Consider the following 19,440-nt stretch of genomic DNA (forward strand, 5'->3'; position numbering starts at 1 on the left):
CGGACGTTTTCTTCCAGAAGGCCGCCGCACTTGCCGCCATTTTGTCCAAGATTGTCGCTGTGTTTGACGCATTCATGTCCAAGATGGCTGCCGTATTTGCCGCCATGCTGGCCGTGGGTAAATACTCTGGGGTGACAGGGTGAACTCTGTGATCCATGGGTGCACTCCGGGTCACTCTGGGTTGACTGGGTGCATTCTCGGATCAGTGGGTGCCCTCTGGAATCCCTTGGCGCACTCTAGTATCACTCTTTGGATGACTGGGTGCATTCTGGGATCTCAGGGTGCAATCTCGGATCACTCAGAAGTGACTGAATGCACTCTGGGGTCACTGTGTTCATTAGGACATTCTGGGGTTACTGTGGGATCACTCGGGACAATCTGCACGGTATTTCCGCCATTTTGTGCGAGATGGCTGTGTTCTTGCCGCCAATTTATCCAAGACGGCGGCCGTTCTTGCTGCCATTTTGTCCAAGATGGTCGCCGTACTTGCCGCCATTGTGGCCGTCGTGTAAATACAAGTTGTTGTTGTAGGAGTAGTTGTTGTGGTGGTGGTCTAAAAATAAAGACTGTCATTTGGCATCGCTCTGAGGTGACTGGGTGCACTCCGGTGTCATTGTAGGGTCACTGGGACATTCTGAGGTCACCGTAGGATCACTGGGGACACTCTGCGCGGTACTTGCCGACATTTGGTCCAAGATGGCTGCCATACTTGCCGTCATATTGTCCAAGTTGGCTGCCGTTCTTGCCGCCATTTTGTCCAAGATGCCACCATGCTCGCCTAGTGTAAATACATATATATATATATATAGTATATATCTATAATAAATAGAAGTTGCTGTTGTTGTAGCAGTAGTTATGGCGGTGGTCTAAATATAAAGACTGCCACTCTGGGATTCTTAGTTGCACTCTTTATCACTCTGGAGTGACTGGGTGCACTTCGGGATCCCTGGGTGCATTCCAGCATCACTCTGGGGTGACTGGCTTCACTCTGAGTGCCCTGGGTGCAGTCTGGGTTCACTCTGGGGTGACTGGCTGTTCCCTGGAGCGACTGGGTGCACGCTGGCATCCTGGAGGGTAACTCTGGGTTGGCTGGGTGCATTCTGGGATCACTGGATGCACTCTGGAATCACTCTGGTGTGAAAGGGTGCACTCTGGGGTCATTGCGTGATCACTGAGCACTCTGTGTGCAATTGTTGCCGCCATTTTGTACAAGATGGCCGCCGTACCGACCGCCACTTCGTCCAAAATGCCGCCATTTTGGCCGTATGTATATCTATATATATTATAAACACAAGTTGTTGCTGTTGTAGTTGTTGTGGTGGTGGTGGTCTAAATATAAACACTGCCACTCTGCGATCCCTCCGGGGTGATTGGCTGCACTGTGGGATCCCTGGGTGCAATCTCTAAAACACTGGGGTGATTGGGTTCACTCCGCAGATACTGTGATATCACTGGGGACACTCTGCGTGATACTTGCCCACATTTTGTCCAAGATGGCCGCCGTACTTGCCGCAATTTTGTGCAAGATGACCACCGGACTTGCCGCCATTTTGTCCAAGATTGCTGCCGTGCTGGCCATGAGTAAATACATATATATATATATTGTGAATAGAAGTTATTGTTGTTGTAGTAGCAGTTATTGTGGTGGTGGCCTAAATATAAAGAGTGCCAATCTGGATTATTCTGGGGTGCCCATTGCCTCCTTGAGAGGGGACCGGCCGAGGCCTCCTCCCACAAAGGGAACAGACCGAGGCCTCCCCCAGAGGGGACCGACCGAGGCCTCCTCCACAGGCTGCAACCAAACAGGGCCCACGTGAGTTCGGTCTGTTTATTGCCCTGGGGTTTAATTTCCTCTCTGGGCTCTGGTTTTGGGGCCTCGGTTTAATATGTTCCCATTCGATTGTGACCGTTCTGATGTCACCAGGTTAAAGCCTGGGGTTAAAGTAGCCCGGCCTGCAATGTTAAACAAACACGTTAACCCAGTGTGAGACAAACAGGGGCCGAGAGGAGATTAACGTCGGGAACATGAACTGCTGAACGGGCTTCGAGGGTTTGTTACAATTTCAAAATGATGCTTGTGTTTCGGGGAGATGGCACAACTTTGAGGGGACAGAGCGGCCATTTGCGGGATTTTGATGGAGCAAATAAGGACAAACTGTTTCCAGTGGCAGGGGGCCGGTAACCAGGGGACACACATTCAAAATAATTGGCAAAAATGCCAGAGGTGACATGAGGAAGGATTATTTTTACGCAGCGAGATGTTATGTTCTGGAATTTACTGCCTGAAAGGGTGTTGGATGCAGATTCAATAGTAACTTTCAAAAGGAAATTGAATAAATACTTGAAAAGGAACACATTGTTCGGTTTGAGGAAAGGAGTGGAACCAACTGCAAAGAGCCTGCACAGGCTCGAAGGTCCGAATGGATTGCTTCAGGGAAATATCATTCTGTGATATTGCTGGCTGGTTCTTGGCAGCCATTTTGCAAAAGCTGCATGGCAGTCATTTTGCGTTGCATTGCGGCCATTTTAAGTCGCATGTCAGGCGGCCATTTTGTGGAGCCCCAGCTGAGCTCCACACAATTTGTGTAAATTGCATATCCAGACCCCCCCCCCCACACCGCGTAAGACCCACCCGGTGAATAGACCGACCGGCCATATCTATGGTACCAGTTGGAGGATGTGTGACGTAGTTTCCAGGAACCTTTATTCAATATTTTAAAATACGAAAACCAGTAATTTTATTTTAAATAATGAGGGGGGCAGGCCGGAGCTGAAGTAAACGGTGGAGTTTTATTAACACAGCATATGGACAACAACTTACATTTATATAGCGCCTTTATATTAGCAAAACATCCCAAGGTTCTTCACATGAGCAATCAGACATAATTTGCCACATAAGGAAATATTAGGACAGGTGGTCAAAAGGCTGGTCAAAGAGGGAGGTCTTAAGGAGCATAGTAAATTAGGAGAGAGAGGCGGAGAGGTGGAAAGGTTTAGGGATAGAATTCCAGAGCTTTGGGCCTCGGCAGCTGACCACGCGGTGCTCAGGGACACGTTCCAGATTCTGACTCATCACTGGGAGAGGCACCCAGGAGTACCGAATCCAATTATCAGTGTCCCACTGCAGCCCAGACTGAGTCCCACCCTGGGCCTTTCCTGTCTGTACATTGACCCAGTGTCCCACTGCAGCCCAGACTGTGTCCCACCCTGGGCCCTTCCTGTCTACATTGACCCAGTGCCCCACCGCAGCCCAGACTGAGCCCTACCCTGGGCCCTTCCTGTCTGTACATTGACCCAGTGTCCCACTGCAGCCCAGACTGAGCCTCACCGTGGGCCCTTCCTGTCTCTACATTGACCCAGTGCCCCACTGCAGCCCAGACTGAGCCCCACCCTGGGCCCTTCCTGTCTGTACATTGATCCAGTGTCCCACTGCAGCCCAGACTGAGCCCCACCCTGGGCCCTTCCTGTCTGTACATTGATCCAGTGTCCCACTGCAGCCCAGACTGAGCCCCACCCTGGGCCCTTCCTGTCTGTACATTGACCCAGTGTCCCACTGCAGCCCAGACTGAGCCCCACCCTGGGCCCTTCCTGTCTGTACATTGACCCAGTGTCCCACTGCAGCCCAGACTGAGCCCCACCCTGGGCCCTTCCTGTCTGTACATTGACCCAGTGTCCCACTGCAGCCCAGACTGAGCCCCACCCTGGGCCCTTCCTGTCTGTACATTGACCCAGTGTCTCACTGCAGCCCAGACTGAGCCCCACCCTGGGCCCTCCCTGTCTGTCCATTGACCCAGTGCCCCATTGGCGACCATCCAGCCCCGGATATCCGGCAGAATCAGCGCTGGGGGACCGGGTGACTGAGTCTCGTGACCCTGGCGCTGGGCCTCTGACGTCACAATGGGAGACGACGCTCGCTCAGCTCGAGCTGGAAACCGTTAAAGGGCCGTTAGGATTTAAACCTGGAGCGCGGCCGGTTAAAGGGGAGGGACAGAGAATCGGCCAAAAATATTCATATAATGAGACCAGGAATGGTTATAAATTGAAATGTTCATATAATGAGACCAGGAATGGTTATAAATTGAAATGTTCATATAATGAGACCAGGAATGGTTATAAATTGAAATGTTCACACTCCCACTCTCAGTCTGGGTCTGAATTCCTGCAGTGACTCCAGGTGTCTATTTCCGTTTGAACTGAACTGATTCCCCCACAGCCTGAAACAGATTAAAGATTCAACAGGAAATAAACAGATTGAACAACAGTGTAAATAACAGGGAGACTGGGGTAAATATTTCAATAATAATTACAGACAAATATTACCCATAAAAAGGGATTGAATCCCATTGATATTTTATTTATTACATTGAACATTAACGCAAACACTCACCAGATCCGCTCCAGATTCCTGCTGGTCAGTATGAGGGAGCGGAGAGCGGGGACAGATCGGTCTGTGAAGGAATTTGATCCCAGGTCCAGAACCGTCAGTGACCGGTTTGTACTGAGAGCGGAGACGAGATCATCGGTACAAGAATCTGAGAGACTGACATCCCATAGACTGGGGATCAGAGAGAGAGAAATAACAGGAATCATGGTAAATCCCGAGTGTTTATTTGTATTATTATTATTTATACTGATATTAATGTACCGTGTCAGATATCCAGTTGTTATGAACACAATCTCACAGAGTCTGGGACTTATTCCAGTTCCTGTATTTTACAGTCCGGGTTCCTCAGAGCCGCAGACAGTAGTTTCACTCCTGAATCTCCCAGTTTATTATTACTCAGTTTAAGCACCGTCAGTGACCGGTTTGTACTGAGAGCGGTGGAGAGATCCTCGGTACAAGAAGCTGTGAGATCGTTATCACATAACCTGGAGATCAGAGAGAGAGAGAGACAGAGACGAGCAGAGATAACAGGAATCAAAGTATATTTCCAGTATTTATTTGCATTATTATTATTTATACTGAGATTGATGTACCGTGTTACATATCCAGTTATTATAAACACAATCTCACACAGTCTGATACTTACTCCAGTTTCTGTATTTTACAGTCCGGGTTCCTCAGAGCCGCAGACAATAGTTTCACTCCTGAATCTCCCAATTTATTGCTCGCCAGTCTAAACACAAAAAGACAGAGCGTGAGAGACAAACTGAGTCCAATCCCCGATCTAATACAATTTCTCTCTGATATTACAGGAAACACTGAAAAATCTTCAGGAAATTAATAACCAGATTTCCCTGTCACGGACAATGAATCTCACTCTGTCCAACTCCCCATAGATTCAGTGACTGTCAGTAAATGTATTTATTAAATAAAGTGCTGTCTGTGTGATGCCTTTAAATGTCCCTCAGTCCGGTCTCATTCCCTGATGATCAGAATGACCCTCCTGGAGGTCAGTGGCCGATCCCATCATGTTTGGGGAAACTTGTCTCACTTCTGCTGCTGCTTAAATCCCAGATTTTATGGGAATGTGGCGATTTTCCCCGAATTAAATAATAAAGCGGTGATTTCCTGTACTTTATGCAGTATTATATTAATCTGTATAATATCTCGGGGTGAGTTATTTTGTGAAACGGCGCTAACGGCTGCTGTAAAATCCGTCCCCCAGGATTTCATGTGATAAGGAGTGTTTATTCTGTCCTGGTACAAGTTTTAAATGTCCATTTGCTCCTTGTTTACAGGGGAGGGGAGTCTCTCTCTTTATGCCCATTAAACTGTCTCCATATTTATTTCAGGTGTAACGGGCCCGACAGTTTATGGGGATTTTTCTGAAGTTCCCTCCCCGAGCGGGGCCTCACACACACGGGGGCAGATTATGGGAATATCCCGGGTTCACTGCCCCCTGGTTAACCCAGGAGTCTCCCGCTTTGTGTGGGGCCACACCGCTGGCCTGTGTGTGTCTGTACTCCTGGGCTAATACCCCACAACCCGTTAGATTGGAACGTTTTTACCGACAGATTTTAGTTCCAAAATCCCACTGAAGTGTCGGCCTGGATTAATGAGCGAGGGGCCTGAATCCACGACCTTCTGACTCAGAGGCACGAGTGCTGCCAGCTGGGTGATGAGATGGTGGATGTATTGGAGAGTGTGAAGGGCTGTGTCATTGATGAGTTAAGATAACTTACCGACCTCCTGCGGGGAAAGCTCAGCTCGCCCACTGGCGGTTGACTGCCCGAAAGCTGTGTTTTGCTCTTTGTTATTGAATGTTTGGTGTTTCTGCTTCCCTCTCCTACACACGTTGACAGTCCGGTGACCGTCACTTGCCCCCACACCTCGGTAAGAGGGTGGGATGCTCCGACACACAGACTGCTGCAATTAGTGTCAGTCTACGTGTAAGTAACAGTGAGAAGGAATCTCTTCAATGGACGTATCGCAGGCAGTGAGAAAAACAGCAATAAATATAATTTATTACAATTAAATTATCAGACTCTTTCAGTGACCTGTATTTACTGATCCGATAAGGGCTGTGAAATCCTGACTGGTTCACCAGGATCCATTTAAGATTCTCCAGTCCTGAGGGAATTACGAACCGATTCTTTTATTATTTGTCATATTTGTGTTGAATCTGCTTCTCTCTGATTTAACTGAACTGTTTGTTTCTCTTCATTACCGAGCAACAATACAATCCGTGACTGTTCTGCAATTGGCCTAACAGTTAGAGACAAATAAACAGTTACCTCAAAACCTGGCATTTGTGCAGTGCGGGTCCCAGCCGCTGGAGTGCTTCACACTGAATGTAGCAGTTCTCCAGATCGAGGAATTTAATTGTATCACAGAGTCCAATGACATGAGACAACACAGCACAGTCAATCGGGGTCAGTCGCAATCCATTAAATGTAAGTGTTTCAACAGATCCGACTGTGACCCGAGCCAGTGTTTTATTCTGAGACTCAAACAGGTAGTGGAATGTGTTCAGGAGGTTCCATTTCCCAGTTTCACTCTCTGTCTTTCCAATCTCTCCTTCAACCTTCTCCTTCACCCAGTCAATCACTCCGCAGATTGTTTGATGAAGAAATGGACCCAGAAACTCCTCCAGGGGCCGAGCTGACTGTGAGGAGGAGAGACCAACAACAAAACGGAGAAATATCTCAAATCTCCCATCTTCCTTGCTGTGGGCTTCACTGAGGAGTTTCCGGATGTCCCCTGGATCTGGAGTCAGGAATTGTGCGAGTGCGGCTACAAACTCTTGGATGGTGAGGTGCGGGAATGTGTAAACCACACTCTGGGCAGAATCATCTCTCTGCAAAAGTTCCATCATGAACCCAGACAGGAACTGGGAAGGTTGCAGATTGTACTTGATCAAATCTCCATTTCTAAACACAATCTTCTTCTCGGAGACTCCAGTGAAGGCCATCTCACCGATCTTCAGTAACACGTCACGGGGGGATTCAATCTCTCGGCCATGGTTTTTCAGAATGTTGTAAATATAGTAGGAATATAGTTGGGTGATGGTCTTGGGAACTCGCTGATGTTTCCTGTCTCTTTGTGTGAAGAAGGGACCCAGTGACAGACCGAGGATCCAGCAGTAGGAAGGGTTGTAACACATGGTGTACAGGATCTCGTTCTCCTCCACATGTTTGAAAACAGCTGCTGCCACCACCTGATCTTCAAAAAACTTGTTGAAATATTCCTTCCGTTCTTCACCAACAAATCCCAGGATTTCAGCCCAGACACTGATCTCAGCCTTTTCCAATAAATGTAATGCAGTGGGGCGGCTGGTCACGAGCACTGAACATCCTGGGAGCAGCTTGTGCTGTATTAAACTGTACACAATGTCAGACACTTCACACCAGTCTTCAGGATCTGTGCACATGTACTGAGGTTCTGTATTTCTTCGATTGTCAGCAAAATCGATACTGTCCTTGAATTCATCTAAACCATCGAATATAAACAGTAATCTCTCTGGGTTCTTCCAGAGCTCTCCCAGAATATTCCCAAAGTAAGGATACAGATCCAGTGTCAGATTCCTCAGGTTTATTCTGCAGTTAATCGCGTTCAATTCGCGGAATTTAAAACTGAAAACAAATTGAAAGTGTGGGTATATTTTCCCAGTGGCCCAGTCATAAACAATCTTTTGTACCATTGTTGTTTTTCCAATCCCCGCGACTCCGCTCACTGCTACTGAACTCCCAGATTTGGATTTTCTCCGGGAAAAACTGCTCTGGAACAATTGATCAGTTCGGATTTTTTCCAGTTCTCTCCGGAGATGTTTCTCTCTCCACTCTTCATGGTCTCTGCCTCTTGCCAGCAGTTCATGTTCTACTAGTGTCCGATCTCGAACAGTAGAAATGACCGTTAGCTCAGTGTATAGATTGACCAGCTGGAAAATCTTAACCTTCTCCTTTATTAGGATCGTGTTCACTCTCAGTGTTTCAGTTTGGACCCGAAGTGTTTCCTTGTGTTTCAGTTGAACATCTTCAATTAGAACAGACAGAAAGTGGTTCTCAATGTAAGATGCATTGACATAAAAACAAATTCTCAATATCACTTTACGATTCAGTAAAATTTTCCGAGATTTAATTCACAGCTTCAATAGAGGTGTGAGCAGGAAATTAAACTCAGTTACTGAAAACCTCGCTTGAAAGTGAATCATGGCGGAGAGAAGTTTCAAATCCTCACTTGATTCTAATATTTACTGAACATGGAGATTTCTATGAAGGTGATATTTTCCCTCTGATGATTAATTCAATCAGCCCTGCCCTGTACCTTGGACATCTCATTACAAATCCACACATGATTCTGTTATACGAAACTAGAGTTTCCAATGGAATAATTTATGAAACCGTCAGTGGTGCTGACCTTTTGCGGAAATGGGAAATAGGTTATTGTGGGCATTGGGAGAGGGATAGACTGTGAATGGACAGAAGTCCCACTCTTATTGTATCAGACCTCGGGCAGGTTATCTGGGATATTTTGGCACTGGGAGAGGGACAGACTGTGAATGGACAGAAGTCCCACTGTTATTGTATCAGACCTCGGGCAGTTTATCTGGGATATTGTGGGCACTGGGAGAGGGATAGTCTGTGAATGGGCAGAAGTTTCACTGTTTAACCTCGGTGGTGGGGAACCTTTTAGAAACTGGACGTGGGAGGTTATCTGGTGCATTGCCTGCACTTCTATAGTCACCTGATCAGAGGTAAAGGTTACTGCCATTCTGAAGTGACAGATGGGACTCAAAGATAATTTAAGGTTTTGGAGTTTAGGTTGAGGGAATGGTGATGTATTTTGTTTGGGCAAGAGACTTCGGTCTTGAAAGGTTTCAGTGGAATTCCCAACATTAGAAAGAACATAAGAAACAGGAGCAGGGGTAGGCCATACAGTCCCTCGAGCCTGCTCCGCCGTTCATGAAGATGGTGGCTGATCGACCTTAACTCCACTTGGCCGCCCGATCCCCAAATCCATTGATTCCCTTAGTGCCCAAAAATCTATCGATCTCAGTCTTGAATATACACATCGGAAACAGGAAGCAAGTTCACAATCAACAAAATAATTAATAACGGGGAAGGGAAGTCAGGGTAATTTTCTCACCCAAAGGGCCAGAGAGCCTGGGAAGGACACTAAAGGAGCAGTGTAAGTGGGGTCAAGAGACAATTGAACATGTTTCTGTGGATACACTGAGAGGAGGGGTAGGTGCGGTCATCTCTCCAACAGGGCCACGCTTATTTGGGCCAAATGGCCATTTCTGTCTTACTCACTCTCCTGTTATATTGTGTTTCAGAAATTGTCAACAATTTTGCAGCAGTTTTACACCTACATTGAATGTGTTTTTCGAACAGTCCTTTCATATCATCGATTAGAATTAGAATTAGAACTACTGCCCACATCACTCAGTGTAATGTTAGAGCAGAAAACATTCACAGTTCATTTCAACTGTTCTCCCAATAATTATACTCTGTTGTTTCATTTTGTTCTGAATTTCCTGCAATGAAGGTTTGGGAAATTACAAATCTGTTTCCATCAGTCATTATATTGCGTATAAAAAGACCCCTGAGTTAAAGGACTATTCTTTCAGTGGAATAAGGTTCTCTCTTTCACTGCCATTCTGAAGCTCGCCCATAACTTCCCAATTACCCTGAACATTGTCTTTCCCTCACAATCCTCCACGGATTAATGAACTATTGAGTGAACATCTGTGCATCTTCTCAGATCAGATCGAACATTTTAATGTATCATTCTCTGCTGTGAAATGAAAACATTTTAATATTTCGCATTTCTCCACCTCTTTCCCTACAGTTGATGGTGGGCAGATTTCTCGGGGCGCAGGTAACCCATAACATCTGGCTCATGGCATTGCTCATGGATTGTCAGCCCAGGACATCTGTGTGGCACATAGGAGCTGTGTATGGGGATTCACAGTGTATCAGGATCCTGCCAGGTGTGTATGGGGATTCACAGTGTATCAGGATCCTGCCAGGTGTGTATGGGGATTGACAGTGTATCACGATCCTGCCAGGTGTGTATGGGGATTCACAGTGTATCAGGATCCTGCCGGGATGTGTATGGGGATTGACAGTGTATCAGGGTCCTGCCAGGTGTGTATGACGATTGACAGTGTGTCATTATCCTGTCAGGTGTGTATGGGGATTGACAGTGTGTCATTATCCTGTCAGGTGTGTATGGGGATTCACAGTGTATCAGGATCCTGTCAGGTGTGTATGGGGATTGGCAGTGTATCAGGATCCTGCCAGGTGTGTATGGGGATTCCCAGTGTATCAGGATCCTGTCAAGTGTGTATGGGGATTGACAGTGTATCAGGATCCTGCCAGGTGTGTATGGGGATTCCCAGTGTATCAGGATCCTGCCAGGTGTGTATGGGGATTGACAGTGTATCAGGATCCTGCCAGGTGTGTATGGGGATTCCCAGTGTATCAGGATCCTGTCAGGTGTGTATGGGGATTGGCAGTGTATCAGGATCCTGCCAGGTGTGTATGGGGATTCACAGTGTGTCAGGATCCTGCCAGGTGTGTCTGGGGATTCATAGCGTTTCAGAATGCTGCCAGGAATGTAGGCAGCTGGATTAACTGGAGTAATACAAACTTACCAATAATTCAAAACAAGTTGTGACTTTTAACTTCAGGCTGCGCAAAACATGTTTTTCCTGCTATACCAGGGCATCTCACAGAAGTGTATGAAGTGCTGCAGTGTATTAGGATCCTGCCAGATGCAAGTGGTTTCACAGAATTAACGACAAATTGAAATGAACGTTTATTCTCTTTCCTCCATCCTTTGAATTTCTGATTCCCAGATTCTGACAATCTCTAAACAAAAGACTACAGTCAAACGTTCTGATTCTCAGGAGTGAAATAAACGGTTTGAAATCTCCATTTCATCACTTACCTTTCAGGTGATTGGGTATTTCAGATAAACCTCGTCCGATGTTCATATAATCAAATGGATCAGGACCTGTTTAAATCAATGAGCTTTCATGAAATCAGATCTGTGTAATATTATAGTAAATTATGCAGTGTTTCAATCTGAAATTGAATTCAGTGTGTGATTTTACCGTACCAAGTTCCTGAATCTCTTTCAGTATTTTGTCCAACTTTGGTAATCTGTACATTTTCACAAAGGATTCCCACATCTTCCTTCGGGCCTGAGAGCCTTTCTCCATCACCAGATTTAGGAGAAGTTTGGAACTGTCCGTCCTGTTTGCCTTCTCCGCGAGCTCAGTGACTTTCTGTAAAGAATAATGATGAATATATTGAGGAGTGGAGTGAAAGACAAAGACTGAGACTGAAGGAAAGGAGCTGCTCTGTGATGGGATCTCCCAGTTTATATTGAGGAGTGGAGTGAAAGACAAAGACTGAGAATAAGAAATAGGAGCAGGAGTAGGCCAATCGGCCCCTCGAGCCTGCTCCACCATTCAATAAGATCATGGCTGATCTGATGCTAACCTCAAATCTAAATTCATGTCCAATTTCCTGCCCGCTCCCCGTAACCCCTAATTCCCTTTACTTCTAGGAAACTGTCGATTTATGTTTTAAATTTAATTAATGATGTCGCTTCCACAGCTTCCTGGGGCAGCAAATTCCACAGACCTACTACCCTCTGAGTGAAGAAGTTTCTCCTCATCTCAGTTTTGAAAGAGCAGCCCCTTATTCTAAGATTATGCCCCCTAGTTCTATTTTCACCCATCCTTGGGAACATCCTTACCGCATCCACCCGATCAAGCCCCTTCACAATCTTACATGTTTCAATAAGATCGCCTCTTATTTTTCTGAACTCCAATGAGTAGAGTCCCAAACTACTCAACCTCTCCTCATATGTCCACCCCCTCTTCCCCGGGATTAGCCGAGTGAACCTTCTTTGTACTGCCTCGAGAGCAAGTATGTATTTTCTTAAGTATGGAGACCAAAACTGTATGCAGTATTCCAGGTGCGGTCTCACCAATACCTTATAGAACTGCAGCAATACCTCCCTGTTTTTATATTCTATCCCCAAAGAGAATGAGAAGGAAAGGAGCTGCTCCGTGATGGGATCTCCCAGTTTATATTGAGGAGTGGAGTGAAAGACAAAGACCGAGAATGAGAAGGAAAGGAGCTGCTCCGTGATGGGATCGCCCAGTTTATATTGAGGAGTGGAGTGAAAGACAAAGACCGAGAATGAGAAGGAAAGGAGCTGCTCCGTGATGGGATCTCTCGGTTTATATTGAGGAGTGGAGTGAAAGACAAAGACTGAGAATAAGAAGGAAAGGGGCTGCTCCGTGATGGGATCTCCCAGTTTTTATTGAGTTGAGTGAAAGACAAAGACTGAGAATGAGAAGGAAAGGAGCTGCTCCGTGATGGGATCTCCCAGTTTATATTGAGGAGTGGAGTGAAAGACAAAGACCGAGAATTAGAAGGAAAGGAGCTGCTCCGTGATGGATCTCCCAGTTTATATTGAGGAGTGGAGTGAAAGACAAAGACTGAGAATGAGAAGGAAAGGAGCTGCTCCGTGATGGATCTCCCAGTTTATTGAGCACATAAAGTAATCACTGGGCCGGGTTCTGATCCATTCTGAACATGGGCAAAATATTCTGTGAACATCTTGATTCATCAACAACAACATTGCACCTTTAATATAGAAAAATATCCCACGGCGATTCACAGGAGTGGAATCAGACAATGGGCCTGAGACAAAGGAGGGCATATTATTAGGGATGACCAAAAGCTGGATAAAGAATCAAATTTTCAGGAGAAGAGGGAGATAGAGAGGTGGAGGGGTTTCGGGAGTGAATTCCAGAGCCTGGGTCCATAAACTACGGAATGCTAGGCCACCGCTGGTCGGGCGATGGGGAGAGGCACAAGATGCCAGAGTCAGAGCAATAGAGAATTCTAGTGAGGGGCGAGACCATGAAGTGATTTAAACAGGAGGATGGGAATTGAAAATTGAAGTCATTCGAGAACTGCGATAGGTGAACGAGCACCGGAGTGAGGGGTGAGCGGGACGGGGGAGGGACAGGTTACAGGCAGCAGCGTTTTGGATGTGTTGAAGTTTACAGAAAGCGGAGGATGGGAAGCCGGCCAGGAGAGCATCGGAATAGTTGCATCCGGAGGAAATTTCCTCCAATTAAATATTGGGAAGACCGAAACCATCCCTTTGTCACTTCCACACTCCACCATTCCAATGGTCTCCAGGCAGGCCTCTCACATTCCAGCCTCCGTAAACTTAAGCTCATCCAAAACTCTGCTTCCCATAGCCTAACTCACACCAAGTCCCGTTCACCCAACACCCCTGTGCTCGCTGACCTACATTGGCTCCCGATCCGGAAACTGATCGATTTTAAAATTCTCATCATTTTGCACAAATCCTACCATGGCCTTGCCTCTCCTTATCTCTGTAACCTCCTCCAGCCCTACAAACCCCTCAGATCTCTGCACTCCTCCAATTCTGGACTCTTGTGCATCCCCGATTGTCGTTGCTCCATCATTGGTGGCCGTGCCTTCAACTGCCTAGTCCAGAAGCTCTGAAAATTCTCTCCCTAAACGTCTCCGCCTCTCTACCTCGCTCTCCTTTCCTTTAAGACGCTCCTCAAAACCTGCCTCTTTGACCAAGCTTTTGGTCACCTCTCTGAATATCTCTTCGTGTGGCTCGGTGTCAAATTTTGTTTGATAATCGCGCCTGTGAAGCGCCTTGGGACGAATTACTATGTTAAAGGCGCGATATAAATGCATGTTGCTGTTGTCGTTACCCTGTCCTTTCTCTGTACAGATACTGACTGATCCATTGGGTATTATCATCTCTTCGTATCATTGGTTCAGATTCAAAATTTTCAGTTTTATCCATTTCTCCTCTTTTTGGCCTGTTTCTGTTCTGTAACATTCTGTGATTCTAAGATGTGATATTCTGTCACTTCTGTTACGTTTAAATAATCCAAACTCATTCTGTGTCCATCCCACTTACGTGATATTCTTGTCCACTGAAATGGTCCTCGCCTGTTAACATGAGACTGAGTCCCTCCACCCCTTCTTCAATCGCCTGTTCTAGTCTGTCCCGGTAGAATTTCGTCAACTGGAACAGCTGGTAATCGTCGCACTTTGTCAGGAACTCAGTGATTGCAGTGTTCGGATCTGTGAACAAAAATGGAGAAAACTAAACACATTATTTACTTTCTATCCGGGCGGCTACATTTCCTCTTATACCAAACGGCTGAAGCCTCCTGTGAGCCACATTATCAAACACCTTCTGAAAACCCATATACACCGCCTGTGCTACATTCCATCAATCCGTACAGTCAATTCTTAAAAACCGGTGTTTAATTATGTGAAACACGACTTGTCTACAGATCATCCCCTATATCTCTAAATGTTCATTAATTCCACCTGGAATTACAGATTCAAGTAGTTTGCCCACTGCTGATGTACACTAATTGATCTCCAGTTACCCAGTTTATCTTCTCTCTTTCTTGAACAGATACATTACTTTGTCTCTTTCGAATCCATCAGCGCAGATTTTATATCCAAAGTCTCCTCCCTGACTTCATTTAACCACATTGGTTGTAGGTCCAGCGGCATCTCTACTTTGGTTATTCTTCTCAGATCCAAATCCTTCTCTAGTTATCTCTAACTCTGGTCCCACATCCTCCTCCAGTACACCTACATTCCCACCAACACCATCAGTGTTAGAATCTTCATTAAACTCCCCGCAAAATGTTATAACCAGGAAGATTTTGCTCTGATTCCCGTGTAAACCTAAACCATATGGTCTCATAGCTCCTGGACCATATCTCCTATGCTTCTGACTTTCCAAATGTGTTTGGAATGATTTGTACATTCACAGACATAAAACGTAATCCAAACTCCAATTTTTGGGGAATTTTATCCATTATTCGTTTTTCTTCCCCCCCTCAACATCCATAATTTATCTCCCAATACTGAAAAACCTCCTACCTTTTATCCTGCTAATAACTTTTCATTATTTCATAAATCTTCTGTTCCTGCTCCAACAGTTTTATTAATTCCACTCTCTAGTCTCAGGCCCGGATGTTTCCCACCCTCCAGTCATATCAGCTGATGACCGTCCCACTGCTCCATTCACCCAGTCTGTAAAACCATTGTTGGTTGGTTCAGACCGTGACCGTCCCTTCCCTTCTCCCTGAACTCACTCTAGTCCCCAAGACCGTGAACCCTTCCCTCCTGCTCCATTCACCCAGTCTGTGAAGCCATTGTTGGTCGGTTCAGACCGTGACCGTCCCTTCCCTTCTCCCTGAACTCACTCTATCCCCAAGACCGTGAACCCTTCCCTCCTGCTCCATTCACCCAGTCTGTAAAACCATTGTTGTTCGGTTCAGACCGTGACCGTCCCTTCCCTTCTCCCTGAACTCACTCGATCCCCAAGACCGTGGACCCTTCCCTCCTGCTCCATTCACCCAGTCTGTAAAACCATTGTTGGTCGGTTCAGACCGTGACCGTCCCGTCCCTTCTCCCTGAACTCACTCGATCCCCAAGACCGTGGACCCTTCCCTCCTGCTCCAGCCCTGCAGCCACACATTGACCTGACTCATATTTCCATCCTAAGCAGCCCAGTGTAAAACAATTTGGAGACCACCACCCGGAGGGCTTGTTTTTACAGTCTCGAGCCTAAATCTTAATATTCCCTCTATAATCGTATTCGTATTATTGTTTCCGACTATGGCTATTTGCCGATCCCCCTTCCTTTTCAGAGATGGTCCCACGCGTTCCAGGATGTTGTTCACTCTAGCACCAGGGAGGCAACTTACTATTCGGTACCTACTCAGGGCAGCAGAAGTGACTCTCTATTCCCCTGACTATAGAATCTCCCACCACTATCACTCTCCTATTCCTGTGCCCCGCCTACCTCTCACCCCCACCCCACTCGGGGTGTCCCCCTGCTCCCCATCCTCTGAGTCACTGTCTCTATCCACCTTACAGTCCCCAACATCAGGTATCTATTGGACAATTCCAGTACTCAGGAGATCCCTCCACCTGTGACTGCAATGTCCCTCCAGATGGTCACTCACTTCCCTCTATCTACACAGTATCTGTGTTGTTACCTCTTCCTGTGTGAGCTGCAGGTTCTTGCTCCTGATCTGGATCCTTTGTCAGGAGAGAAATTATATTTTGATGAATTTTCTGAACCTACCTGTTTCCATTCTCATTCTTGTTGAAGATGTTGGATCTTCTCCCCTGTTTGGTCCTTCAGCCATGGTGGTGACAAACGTTCCCAGATTCTGATGCTCTGTAATAAATATATTACTGGGAGGATTAGACAGAAATATTAAAATGATGAGAACGTTCTCTTGTTAAACATGATATCCAGTCTCTTCTCCCCCATCAGTACAACAGCTGTTAGTTCTGGGATCGAGAATTTCTCGAGTGTTATGATCAACACCCCACATCAGGTGTGATACAGACAGCTGCTCAGTGAAATCCAGTGGGTCCCTCTGATCTCCACAACCCAGTTCCCGTCGGACAAGACTCTGGACTGGGAGTGCCCATTGGTAAGATTTACTCAAACAGTGCAGGCCAGAACCAGCGTTATTCCTGAGGTAGTGAATATTCTGGAGGGAAATATGGAGAGGGTGATCATTGATGAATTAAATGAACATTCACTCGGTTTTACACAGTTTGGGGGTATTGTATCATTTAATTTACAGATGTATTGAATATTTTTGATTTGTTGAGCTACGTTATTAAATTCAGAATATGAATATGATACCTATCCACAAATACAATATATAGCTGGGTGTGATTCCGCTGGTGTTTGTGGGCAGTGACATTGTCCATGTGTTCAGGGAGATGTCTCCTGGTTGGTGCTTCTATTAGAATATATTTACCACATCTCTTATGTGTCAGCAAATGACTGATGAGCACTGTAGGAGGTGAGGAGATTTATCACTGTTCTAATATTAACACTAATGCGCACTGTAGGAGGTGAGGAGATTTTCCACTGATCTAATATTAACACTAATGAGCATTGTCGGAGTTGAGGAGATTTACCACTGTTCTAATATTAACACTAATGAGCACTGTAGGATGTGAGGAGATTTACCACTGTTCTAATATTATCACTAATGAGCACTGTAGGTGAGGAGATTTACCACTGTTCCAATATTAACACTAATGAGCACTGTAGGTGAGGAGATTTACCACTGTTCTAATATTAACACTAATGAGCACTGTAGGAGGTGAGGAGATTTACCACTGTTCTAATATTATCACTAATGAGCACTGTAGGTGAGGAGATTTACCACTGTTCCAATATTAACACTAATGAGCACTGTAGGTGGTGAGGAGATTTCCCACTGTTCTAATATTAAAACGAATGAGCACTGTAGGAGGTGAGGAGATTTACCATTGTTCTAATATTAACACTTATGAGCACTGTAGGTGAGGAGATTTACCACTGTTCTAATATTATCAATAATGAGCACTGTAGGTGAGGAGATTTACCAATGTTCCAATATTAACACTAATGAGCACTGTAGGAGGTGAGGAGAGTTACCACTGTTCGAATATTAACACTAATGTGAAATGTTATGGTTCGTGTAACTTTAAACCCTTAGGTGATGCACAGAATTTATTTGTTGTATAGCTTTAAACATCTTACAATCTCAGAAAACGCCATCAATATATAATTGGTCGATATGGCTGCTGTTTTACTCTGAAGATTCTCCACTTGTGTACGACCCCACACACGCGTTTCCCATCAAACTATCAGTCAGTGTCCTTTCCTTTCCCCACTGTGGAAATGTAAAAGTGATTAAGTCTCAGATCAGTAATTTCTCCAAACTCTCGAAGTTATTCGGCGGCATTACTTTATAACCAAGTTTGAGACTTTGTAAAATTCAGTTCCTGCTGTTTCTCTCACACTGGCACTAGTACAATAAATAAACAACGAAAACTTGCATCTCCATAGCGCCTTTAACATCAAAAAATATCCCAAGGCGTTTCACAGAACCCGAATCAGAGAAAAGATGGATGCTGAATAAAGAAGGGGTGGTCAAAAGGTTGATTCAAGAAGTGGATATTAGAAGGGTCTTAAAGGAGCAGAGGGAGGTGGAGAGGTTTGGGGAGAGAATTGCAGAACATCGAGCCGGGATAACTGAAGGCTTTACTATGTGTGGAGGTGGAAGATGTTGGTATGGTTCTTAATGAATACTTTGCATCTGTCTTCATAAAAGAGGGGGACGATGCAGAGATTGTAGTTAAGGGGGAGGAGTGTGAAATATTGGATGGGATCAACATAGTGCGAGGAAGTATTAATGGGATTAGCATCTTTGAATGTAGATAAATCACCAGGGCCAGATAAAATGTTTCCCAGGCTGTTAAGAGAAGCAAGGGAGGAAATAGCGGAGGCTCTGACCTTCATTTTCCAATCCTCACTGGATACAGGCGTAGTGCCGGTGGATTGGAGGACTGCTAATGTTGTACCGTTGTTTAAAAAGGGAGCGCACAACAGACTGAGTAATGACAGGCCAGTCAGTCTAACCTCGGTGGTGGGCAAATTATTGAAATCAATTCTGAGGGACACAATAAACTGTCACTTGGAAAAGCACGAAGTAATCAAGTACAGCCAGCATGGATTGAAGGGACGGTCATGTCTGACTAACTTGATTGAATTTTTTGAGGGGGTAACAAGGAGGGTTGTTAAGGGTGGTGCATTTGATGTAGTCTACATGGATTTTCGCAAAGGCTTTTGACAAGGTCCCACAAGGCAGACTGGTCAAAAAAGTAAAAGCCCATTGGATCCAAGGGAAAGTGGCAAGTTGGGTCCAAAATTGTCTGTGGCAGGAATAAAGGGTCATGGTGGACAGGTGTTTTTGAGACTGGAAGGCTGATTCCAGTGGGGTTCCACAGGGCTCAGTACTAAGCACCTTGCCTTTTGTGATATATATTAATCATTTAGACTTAAATATAGGGAGCATGATAGTTTGCAGATGATATATAAATTGGCCGTGTGGTTGATAGTGAGGAGGAAAACTAGACTGCAGGAAGATA

The 19,440-nt window shown here is 45.6% G+C and overlaps 1 protein-coding gene across 2 annotated transcripts in view; it reads right to left on the bottom strand.

The window, feature by feature from the left end:
• Positions 1 to 2,771: 2,771 nt before the first annotated feature.
• LOC137309805 (NACHT, LRR and PYD domains-containing protein 3-like) overlaps positions 2,772 to 19,440 on the bottom strand; it is a 31,908-nt gene continuing 15,239 nt past the window's right edge. Inside the window, exons 2-10 of one of the 2 annotated variants that reach the window (XM_067977836.1) lie at positions 18,050 to 18,182; positions 16,583 to 16,678; positions 14,384 to 14,550; positions 11,510 to 11,678; positions 11,339 to 11,404; positions 6,679 to 8,416; positions 5,031 to 5,117; positions 4,388 to 4,555; positions 2,772 to 4,214 (exon numbers count right to left, since the gene is read on the bottom strand). In XM_067977836.1, coding sequence (XP_067833937.1) covers positions 4,127 to 4,214; positions 4,388 to 4,555; positions 5,031 to 5,117; positions 6,679 to 8,416; positions 11,339 to 11,404; positions 11,510 to 11,678; positions 14,384 to 14,550; positions 16,583 to 16,646 — 2,547 coding nt within the window. In that variant the 5' untranslated portion in view covers positions 16,647 to 16,678; positions 18,050 to 18,182 and the 3' untranslated portion in view covers positions 2,772 to 4,126. The remainder of the gene's footprint in view (positions 4,215 to 4,387; positions 4,556 to 5,030; positions 5,118 to 6,678; positions 8,417 to 11,338; positions 11,405 to 11,509; positions 11,679 to 14,383; positions 14,551 to 16,582; positions 16,679 to 18,049; positions 18,183 to 19,440) is intronic. The other variant, XM_067977835.1, reaches the window with a different exon arrangement.

Source organism: Heptranchias perlo, unplaced genomic scaffold, assembly GCF_035084215.1.
Source record: "Heptranchias perlo isolate sHepPer1 unplaced genomic scaffold, sHepPer1.hap1 HAP1_SCAFFOLD_181, whole genome shotgun sequence".
Lineage (NCBI taxonomy): Eukaryota > Metazoa > Chordata > Chondrichthyes > Hexanchiformes > Hexanchidae > Heptranchias > Heptranchias perlo.